The sequence below is a fragment of the Chionomys nivalis genome, chromosome 13, assembly GCF_950005125.1.
Source record: "Chionomys nivalis chromosome 13, mChiNiv1.1, whole genome shotgun sequence".
NCBI classification, from domain to species: Eukaryota; Metazoa; Chordata; class Mammalia; order Rodentia; family Cricetidae; genus Chionomys; species Chionomys nivalis.
The window spans coordinates 41,523,167-41,533,861 of record NC_080098.1 but is presented as its reverse complement, the minus strand read 5'-3'; the positions used below and the strand labels follow the sequence as shown (position 1 = coordinate 41,533,861).

Genomic DNA, 10,695 nt, shown 5'->3' with positions numbered 1-10,695 from the left:
AAAGCTACGGAGAAACCCTGTCTCAAAAATCCAATATATATATATGATCCTGATCCCGTTATTTTACATAATAACTTAAAAAAACAAGCCCCTAAATTAATAAGTTCGAAAAATAGAGAGCTACATTCAGAGCAGCCACCTACGAAGTTGCCAGTGTTCTGTTCTCCCCACCACACATCTAGTATGCAGGAGCATCCAGTGCCAGGCTGCACCCAGGCTGGGTCCCAGCATTCCTTTGAACTTGTGCCAATCTGATAAGCATGGATACAGCTCTTCCTATTCATAACCCTTTGGTTATTGCAGAGAGAGAACATTTCCTGCCACAGACACCACTGGATTGTGCCCATTTCCCTCTGGATGAGATTTTCTAAAAATTACTGGTTTATAAATCCTTGAGAGTGTTTCTATAATGAGCATATCATTGTGTTGTGGTTTATTTTCAATTCCTGCCCCATTCCCCGCCCCCAAGTTCTCTTGAGCAGATGGTTCTATCCTTTAGGGCGTTTTAAGCTTATTTTTATAAATTTTTGTTTTGTTTATTTATGTGTGCGTGTGTCCCTCTATCAGTATGTATGAGCATGCATATGTGGGTACCCTCTCTCTGTATGTATGAGCACGCTTATGTGGGTACCCTCAGAGGCAAGAAAAAGGCTTGAGATCCCCTAAAGCTGGAGTTGCTGCTAGTTGTGAGGCACCAGATGTGGGCGATGAAAACCAAATTCAAGACCCTTGCAAGACTAGCTCTAACTTCTATCCATTAGTTTAGTTTTTTTTAAAGATTTATTTATTATGTATACAACATTCTGCCTGCATGTATGCCTGCACACCAGAAGAGGTCACCAGATTTCATCATAGATGGTTGTGAGTTATCATATGGTTGCTAGGAATTAAATTCAGGACCTCTGGAAGAGCAGTCAGTGCTCTTAACCTCTGAGCCATCTCTCCAGCCCCCTATCCTTTAGTTTTTAAAAGCTAAAATAATAATGTTGGGTAAAGTACTTAATTGGCTGTTTTGTTGTTATTCTTACGCATTGAACTCGGAGCTTTAAGCATCTAAGCTTCAGTACACTGAGCTATATATCTCAAGCCCTAGAAATGGTATATAGAACACCCATGCCAACTGTTTGACAAGAAGTTTATCTTTATTTAAATATTCACATCCACTCCGGAAAACCAGCTAAGGCTTCTAGAAGCTATAAGGACTTGCCACAACTTTCTGATAATCCTGCCAGGATTTATATGAGTTCCAGGTCCTCACCACACTATTGAACTCTAAGCGATCATGGGGGCGTGTGTAGGCAAGGATATGACTTAAATTCTCTGGGTTTGTTGAACAGGAATACTTGCTGCCCTTTGATTGGTCTCAACAGGTGTGGGCTGGTCTTTGTCAAGGTATCAAAAAACTGGGAGATACAAAGACCCCAGGCTCTCAGACCAGCAATCTACAATACTAGTCATGACTATGCAATTAAGAGTCTTCTGTCTTGTCCCACTTCTTCTAGCCAGCTATGTGCAGACCTTTTCCAAGCCAGAAAAGATGAAGGTAAGTAAGGGCCATAAAGAGCACAGCAGAGCTGAACATAGTCGCTCTTAGGTTCTGCTCCGAAAGCTCGCCCTTCCGTCCTTCTTCTCAGAGTCTTACGCCTGTCTTCTTCTCCTGGTGGTCACCCCAAACCTTTCTTCCCTTCACTTTCGTAAATATATGTTGTTGAGTTGCATATGAATAAGGAAGAAAGGATTCCCTAGCAATGGTCCTTTCTCCACTAGTTCTCCAAGTGAATGCCCCCTACAAGACCCATTAGAAGAGGGCAGAACTACCATGGTCATCCAGTAGGTAGTAACTGGGATTTGGAGGAGAATTGTGGATAAAGGAAGGGTTTCTTTTTGAAAAACAAAACAAAACAAAGAAACACATGTGGATTTTTAAGACTAAAGGAACACATGGGGAGAAACAACAGCCAGAGTCCTAAAGCAATTCCATTTGGAGCTTTGGAGCACCAGCACTAGGTGTCTGAGAATTGAGTCTTAGCTCTACTCTCAATATGGAGCTCAGCAACCTTAACAATCTCTGTCTGTGTGGCGGTAGAAAGGGCAGTCCACAGGAGGATAGCAATATATGAGAGGGAACACTAGAAGCAATCAAATATTCATTCACACAGTGGGATATAACTTCTGGCGTACAAATTCTACCCATTCCTAATTTGTGGGTTATATTACCCAGCTAGGATGAGAGATCAAAAATTGCTATGCACATAATTTGTTCTATAAAAGGCAGCTCTGGGAAGATATGGTTTCTATGTAACCCGAGCTGCCTCATTAGATGTGGAGACTCAGTGTTTAATAAAGCCTGGTCTGAGGGCATGGGAACCTAATATTCAGACTCAAAAAACATTTGGAAGAGCAGAATAATCATCATCTACAATAAACTGGAGGAGCTGGAGAGATGACTCAGCCATTAAGAGTGCTTGCTACTCTTACAGAAGACCAGGGTTCAATTTCCAGCATTTACATGGTAGCTCACAACTGTTTCTACTTCTTCTCACCTCTGCAGGTTCCTACATATACACAGTATATACATATATATGTGTGTGTGTGTATGTATATGTATATATGTGTGTATATGTATATATACATACACATTCAGGCACACACACATATATACACACATATACACATGCACATTAAATAAATAAATATAATTTCGGAGGCAAAAATAAACTGGAATAGCTGGGCATGGTGGCTCATCCCTGAACCTAACACTCAAAGAGCTGAAGCAGGAGAATTGCCGTGAGTGTGAAGGCCAGCCTGGCCTAGATAAGATCAGACCATGCCTCAAACCCTCCCTCTCCCAGATAGGTAAGATGGACTAAAATGAATCTTCAAGTCCTGTCCCTCTAAGATACTGTACTGTAATACTCAATATGACTTTCATTGCTGTAACTCCCTATCTGCTTCCCCAAAATAGTGTGACTTGGAAGCGGGCACCAGGAAGGTGAAAATGAGAGCTTTTTATATCTTCTGAGTATTGCTGGTATTTGCATGTGTGCATCCATGTGTGTGTGTGCGTGCGTGTGTGTATTTAAAGAAAGGCTCAAAAGCTTACATAGAGAAAGTGCCTTTCCCATGAGAGGAGGACCTCCAACCTCAGGTGCTAGTGATGGGATCATCAGTTGTGTAGGGTTGGAAATGTTGCTTTGTTTTTCACTATTCCTTCTCTGGGTGGGAGCAAATGGTGTTGACTACACCCTTACCAGCCCTGCATTTCCAGGATGTCTGTCTAAGTCCATCTTCACTGTCTGATAAGGAAGCCAGTTTGGATCTTTTTCTAGCCAGCTCAGCAGCGCTTTCTCAGTCGATGGCATGTAGCTTTCTCTTCATGATTTTTTATACTCCATATATATATTCTGCCTCCCTAGCACTTGTAAGTGGACCTGTGACTGTAAGTGGCTGTGCTAGTGAGCATCCATTCACACACCTTTGCATTGCAGGGGCCTAGGCAAGGCAGAGACAGAAATAAAACATAAGACCTGCCTTATAGAGAAATTTAACATGAGAACATGCAGTGAGAACTTTCTGTAGAACTTATTTCTGCTCTCTTGAAATCTGCTCAAATGTCTTCAGATGTGACAGATTTAGCCTGTCTCAATCCGAGATAGGCTTTAGGGCTTTCCACATCCTTTCTTGACACATACCATGGTTTGTTTTCACAGTGTTGACATAAGACAACCATAAGAGTAAGAGAGCGACAGTAAGAGAATTTTATCATGAAAACTGCACTGGATTCTAGAATGACACACCTGGGAACTTCTTTGTTCTGTTTTACTGTTGGGGAGAGGAGCTCTGAGGCCCGGGAATGAGAGCTGCCCAGATTCACAGACACTCCGAATGGTAGATCTTATTCCAGGCTAGTGATCTCCCCATTCTATTATGCTCTTGAGCGGGTTGAGAAGTCAGAAGACTTAGAGAAAGAGAAATAACTAGGCCGTCTTGAAGCACTGAAAATGAAAATCTGGCCCTTTTGGAGAGCAAGCAGGCAACGTGCCTTTAATGCATGGTTGTCCACAGCCTCATCCTCACAAACGCCAGGGTTCTTTTCTCTTTGCTGTCATTTGCTCTCTAGTTCCTTTCAGTCTGATTCATCCACACATGGCCTGGTCTCCTGCCATGCCAGGGGAAGAGACAAGTGACAGACAACCCTTTTGCCACTCCTCTCTCCATAAGAAGCAACGATTGTATGTCAAGCCCCACTGTTCCGTCTTCTAATCCCTTACCCAATTCCTGTTTGTTGCTGCATTCTGGTTAACACCTTCATTGTTCATGCATGTTTTGACTGATCAAACAGACATGGGGTACTGCTGTCAACCATAACAAAGCTTTTTTCCAGATGAATTGCTACAAAGACGTGAAAGGCACTATCTATGATTACGAGACTCTCTCTCTGAATGGGAAGGAGCGTGTTCAGTTCAAGCAGTATGCAGGCAAGCACGTCCTCTTTGTCAATGTGGCTACCTACTGCGGTCTGACAATTCAGTACCCTGGTAAGAATTCAGAGCCATGTGATCTTGTGACAAAAATTTCCAGCTGCCTGTATTCTTGGGAATTCTATTCCAATTCTGTGTCATGGTAATTTGCTTCATTCTCTGATGTCTTAAATTGGCATGTGATGGCCCACATATCAAACCTAGGCAGTTTTTTTTTTGTTTTTTTTTGTATGGGCTTTATTGGAGCACAGCACTTCCTCACCTATGGCTGCTTTCGCATCCTAAGGCAGAGGTCAGTAGTTCTGTGGTTACTAGGGATGGAGAGCTTGTGATCTGCAACGTCTGAAACACCATTCAGCTCTTTACAGGAGAAAACAAAACTGCTGGCCCTTTCCTTGGGTAGGACTGGGGTCTGCTTTGAGATTGCCATTGGAACCAATATGTATCAGTGAATCTGATACTTCTCAGAAAGTTCCAGAAGAGTCCTTGGCAAAGACAAGAGGGAAGAGCCATGTTTTTTGAGACTGTTCTAGGGAGATCTACAATGAACATGAGAGGGGCACAGGAGCTTTGTACTTGGTTTACCACGTGACCAGAGTAGAGCTTGGGGGAGGAGGCTGCCGGCTCCTTGAGCTAATAAGGCCTTCTTGTGAAGTATTATGGTGTGCAGCGTGCTTTGCAGAAGTAATGCATTCATAAGGATCAAAAGTCAAAGGAACAAAAAGTCTTAGAGTGAAAAGCGTTTTCCTTCTTACCCCTCTGAGAATACTGTCATGTTTGTGGAAGACATTCTTTCTTCCAACATCCCTGTTGTCAATGTTGTAAACACTATTTGATGACTTCTAAATTAATAAAGCCCATTTGAAGTCAGTCCAACTCCTCATTTTTAATCAAACAAAAATTCATCTTACCAGTTTATAGGGACCTTAAAAATGACTTACAATCTGGCGTGCGATGCATAGCTATCGTTCCTATGCTCCAAAGGCTGAGGAAGAAAGGTCAGAGTTTGAGATTAGCCTGGGCTAATAGGGTGACCATATCTCAAAGAGAAAAAAAGAAATCTACTTATTTAATTTCCACTTAACATGTAACAAATAAGTAATCCTGGGAAGAGCCGCTGAAGGGCTGAAGGCAGGCTTCCTAATTTCTTGTCTCTTTCTTGGAGAGAGGAGGGATTTCCTGTTAAAGACAAGAGGGATGGGAAGGAAGAGAGGAAAGTGTGTGGAAATAGGGAGGCAATCTCTAACTGTAAAAGGGGCCTTTGAGAGATGCCAGTTGGTCAAGCTGTATCCTAGTGTGACAGACTTGTATTTGTCAAGGGACTAAACAGTTAATAAAATCAGGTAGTTGGACTCTTCATGGCAGTGGACAGGAGCACCGAAGTACGAGTTTTGAGTCAACTCTGAGAACTGTCTTTAGAAGTAGAATTTATCTTTGACTCCCAGGGCGGTTGCTGAGTATCAGGAAGTTCAGCTGGAAACTCTCGGCTCCTGCTACCTGTCAAGATTGTCTGCACCTGCTCAGCATGAGCTAGCCTGTACCCAGGAGAGAGTCTCAGTTCTCAGAATGACCCATTCTACCAATCCCCCAACAAGGAGGGCTAGACGATGAGCTGTAGTATTTCTAGCTGGCTTTGTTTAGATGGTGTCAGACTTTTAAGTAACAAACGTGGGCAGGCTCCATCTCAGAGGAAAAGAATTGGAAAGGAAACCTGGGAATCCTTGTTTGTAAAAAGGATTGTGTATAATTGTGAGCTTGAGAAATGTTGTACCGTAACTAAGAGGCTCAGAATGCACGTCTAACTTAAGTCATGACTTTCAGCCTCTCTGATCAGATAGTTTTCTCCTTCTGTTTCCTTCTCTGTAAAATGACCAACCCATGGGGTCAGCCTGGGCTATCTAAATTTCCACATGTTGGTTATAGTAGAAACAGATAGATCCTTCCTTGATGTGGGGTCTCCAGGTCAGGCCATCATGTTGTCCCTTTTCTAACCACAGAACTCAATGCACTTCAGAAGGACTTGAAGCCATTTGGCTTGGTTGTGTTGGGCTTTCCCTGCAACCAGTTTGGAAAGCAAGAACCAGGAGAAAATACAGAGATTCTTCCTGGGCTCAAGTAAGTACCTGCCTGAAGTTCATCAGAGACCTTGTTGTGGGGGCCAGACTGTTGTCGATTATAATAAAGGAGTTCCCACAACACCTTGTCACCTTCTCTGTCTCACAGGCCCCTCAGGGCCTCCAAACCTCCTGAGAGGGTGGTAATTCATAGGTTCAGGGCAACTGCAAGCAGATTTTAATTGATGAGAATCTGATGGGGTCCATGGAGCCTCTCTTCACTCCCGACTGAGACTTGGATGGACGGTGGAGAAATTGGAGATCAGCTACTCCTGAGAGAGAAGCAGTGAAAGGAGCGGAGATAGACTAGAAATCAGAAATACGAAGTCAACCAGAGACCAACATGGAAAACAGGCTTTTGTCCCCTGCATGCACTGTTAGCGGAAGCTGCTTGTTCATTCCCGGTCACCCAGACCCGAAATAGTTACACAAAAACCGTATTAATTAAATCACTACTTGACCATAGCTTAAGCGTATTTCTAGCTAGTTCTTATATCTTAAATTAACCCATTTTATTAATTCGTGCATCACCACGAGGCTCGTCGTGGTTTACTGGTAAAGTGCCCGGTGTCTGTCTTCTTCAGCGGCGGCTACGTGGTTTCTCTCTGACTCCGCCTACACTCTCTAAATATATCTTTTTCAGCCTGATTATATTCTGTTAAACCATTGGCCAAAAGCAGCTTTTTAATTAACCAATGGCAATAAAACATATTCATAGCATACAGAGGGGAGTCCCACATCATCCCACTACCACCCCACCAAATCCTGGGCTCTTTCTGCCCTTCCTCTGTCTGCATCTTGATGTCCTGTTATAATGTTTACCTTCACCCTTTGACTCGTTGCAGGTATGTTCGTCCAGGAGGAGGATATATACCTAATTTCCAGCTTTTTGCAAAAGGCGACGTAAACGGTGAAAAAGAACAGAAAATCTTCACCTTCCTGAAGGTGAGTGAATTGTTGGAATATGGATCACTCCCAATCTTGCTAAATTCCCATGGGGGCTTAAAATTTCCATTTGTTGGTTATGGTAGAAATGGACCCAAGGAAGGGTTCATTCCTGGAAGTGGGTTGATCTTTCTGGGTGAAATCCCCTGCTAGTCTTTCCATGTGTAGGACTCTGGTCTGGGGAGGAATAAACAGCTGTGTGCAGTGGCAGCTTTTACTTGGCCCATTGCTCACTGATGTGCATTCCCTCATTCATTCAAGGCATTTTTGATGGCTGTCTGCCACCTATAGGATAGGCTACATAGTAAGGACATAAAGAACTCAGAGCTCTACAACTGTGTGGCTCTCCACGGACTGAAGAAACAGAGCAGGGGTGGGGGGCTCCATAAATTCCACCCATCTCATTTTTATGATTGCCCTCTATTTGAAGGTCATGGACCAAATGCGAGTTATTCTTATGTTTCTTTTTAATTAAGTGACAAAATGTGGTTTAGTCTTTTTTCTTCCTTGATAAAGTCTTAAAGTAGCTCTAAGCTGTTCCCCAAATGTATTTTTTTGAAATTCCACAAGTTCATAGAACCCTAGACTTTGGAAAGAATATTCTAGTCCAAGTCACTCACTTTGCACCAAAAAAAAAAAAAAAAAAAAAAAAAGGAAAATGAGCCGCACAATCTTATTTATCTGACATCAGCATTTGGGAGGTAGAGTCATGAGGATCAGGAATTCAAGGTCATCTTCAGATACATATTGAGTTTGAGGCCAACATGGGCTGTATGAGACCCTGTTTCAGAAAACAAGAAGAAATGAAAGTTTGAAAAGCACTACATCTTAACCTATACAATATGACTGTGAGAGAAAGAACGAGGGCATACGTTTAGGCTATGGTGCCAGCAGCGCTCTTGGTGACTGGCTTGTTGGTGACTAGAAGAGCCTGTGGGGTTTCGCAGGAACCACAGGAGGCTAAGATGTTTAAGACTCATGGGGAGGGATTACCAGTGAGCTACAATAGCCTAGACCGTCTGGGAACAGAAATCATGTGTTTTCTTTTCTCTGCTTCTCCGCTGCAGCGCTCCTGTCCTCACCCCTCAGAGGTTGTGAGCACAAACAAGCACATCTCCTGGGAGCCGGTGAAGGTGCATGACATCCGCTGGAACTTCGAGAAGTTCCTGGTGGGACCCAATGGGGTCCCTGTCATGCGCTGGTCCCACCTTGCTCCTGTCAGCACTGTCAAGGCTGATATCGTGGCATACCTGAAGCAGTTCAAAACCATGTAGGAATGCCATGCTAATTCTCTCCTAGAGAGCTGCTCGGAAAAAAAAAGACTTCTTACCACACTCTTTACTTAAATGGACTCTGCCTGCCCAAGTCCCCCCTAAACTGCCTGAGTCCTAAACTCCCCTGCACAAAGTGGATTTATGCCTGGGAAGTGACAGGGATTTTTCCTTGTAAGATATATGAGTTGAAGAACAAAAGAAAAGAAAAAAATCTAGATCCAGAGATCCCAGTTATAGATTTGGCTGGGTGTGTCACTCACCTATAATGTCTGCACTCAGCAAACAGACAATAGGAACGTGAATTCCAGGCCTGTCTGAGCTACAAGAGACCTTGTCTCAAAAAAAAAAAAAAAAAAAAAAAAAAAAAAAAAAAAAAAAAAAAAAAATCCATCAACAACACAACCATATTGAACCACCCAAATTCATCAAAGGATTTGGGAATCGCTTGGTTGTGTCTAGAGGAAGAGTCTCCTTGGCCATTCTGATTCCTTCTCTTTCCACCCTGAAGGTGCGGGAATAGTAGTGGAGGATGGTGAGACAGTCTAGGTCCCTTTTCCTAAAATTTTTATCTCCTGATACAAATGTGTTGTGTGTTCACATTGCCTTTTTGATTCGGTCTTCATCTCGTGGGCCCTTCTGTGGCCGATCTGCAGGAGAGTGGGAGCAATTGGACTCACACAGGAGGAAGGTGTCTGTCTCCCTCCTGCCAGGATCCCAGCCAAACTCATCTCTGATTCTACAAAAGTGTTCCTTCCTGTCTTATCTTCACTGGTCCAGCTAGTGATGGTGCATTTTATCGCCTGAAGGGCAGGGTCCTCTCACCCAACCTGGGACTCCTCAACTTCAGAACTAGACATGTTATTTCCAATAAAATGTTTTCTGAAGCATTCAAGACCTCTGTGGTTCATTCCTAATCGGTGCTTATGTTTAAATCTCTCTCCTCCTGTTTGCAGTGTCGGTGACATCCAGATTACAAACCTCCTCAGGGACAGTATTTATCCTCCCAGGTGTCTAGAAAGTTGTCCCCTGATAATTTGTGGCTGGAAGCTATCTTTAGGAATTACTTCAGGACAAGTTTATCCCATGAAGACTTAGCTGCAAGGGTTTAGCTGAGACCCCATCAGTTCCAGAGATGCCAGGGGAATTGGCTGGTACTCCTTTGTCCTTGCCCTGAATTCTAGTCTTTCTGTCTAGTAAAGTCCACTCTCTAGCTTGCTGTGTGTTCTAGTCTTCATTCAGGGTGAGCATCAAATTCAGAATAATCCCATCAATGGGAACTCCAAGCTTAGGTGTTGACAATTCACTAATGTCCTTGTAAATTTTTCCTTGAAATGTAGGGTGTCAAACTGGAAATTGCTCATGATAGGCCGATGCTGCAGGCATTGAGTCACAACTCCAGTAATCCAATAATCAGGATGAATTAGCATCTCTATTTCAGTTCTCACAGTCTTCTTCCTAGGAACTCCAATGTACAGCTATCAAACACAAAAAAATCACTTCAAAGGAAAAGATGTTAATGTGATGTTTTTTAGGTTAAATTATCCACCACCTGGTTAGTAATTAGAAAATGAATATATTACCAATAGCTACTGGCACAAAGTAACTGTGTGGTTATTAAGCCTTCCCTCCAACATGAGTGATACAGCTTACCTTGGAGGGACACACACTTGTAATATCCTGGTACTCAAAGCCATGTGTGATAATAGAATGGCCATTCCCGAAGGACATCAACAGTTTGGTTGAACATAGTGAACAATTGTGGTGACACATCATGACATGGAGGCAAATGTGAAACCATGACTCCTGGATCCTTTTAAAAAAATCTCATTTATTTATTTATGCACATTTATAATCCCAGTATTGAGACAGGAGAGTCACCCA

General features: G+C 42.9%; 1 protein-coding gene across 1 annotated transcript; it reads left to right on the top strand.

Annotated features, from left to right (window-relative positions):
- The first annotated feature begins 1,456 nt into the window (after positions 1-1,456).
- On the top strand, positions 1,457-8,814 carry Gpx5 (glutathione peroxidase 5). The gene is made up of 5 exons (XM_057787888.1): positions 1,457-1,543; positions 4,385-4,538; positions 6,479-6,596; positions 7,441-7,540; positions 8,608-8,814. The coding sequence occupies exons 1-5, from the start codon at positions 1,457-1,459 to the stop codon at positions 8,812-8,814; spliced, it is 666 nt and encodes a 221-aa protein (XP_057643871.1).
- Positions 8,815-10,695: the final 1,881 nt, after the last annotated feature.

Bases quoted from the DNA above. Each gene is read 5' to 3' on its own strand.
- Gpx5 (XM_057787888.1), top strand. From the start codon at position 1,457: ATGACTATGCAATTAAGAGTCTTCTGTCTTGTCCCACTTCTTCTAGCC. The intron at 1,544-4,384 runs GTAAGTAAGGGC...GCTTTTTTCCAG, and splicing joins CCAAGCCAGAAAAGATGAAG to ATGAATTGCTACAAAGACGT. The intron at 6,597-7,440 runs GTAAGTACCTGC...GACTCGTTGCAG, and splicing joins GAGATTCTTCCTGGGCTCAA to GTATGTTCGTCCAGGAGGAG.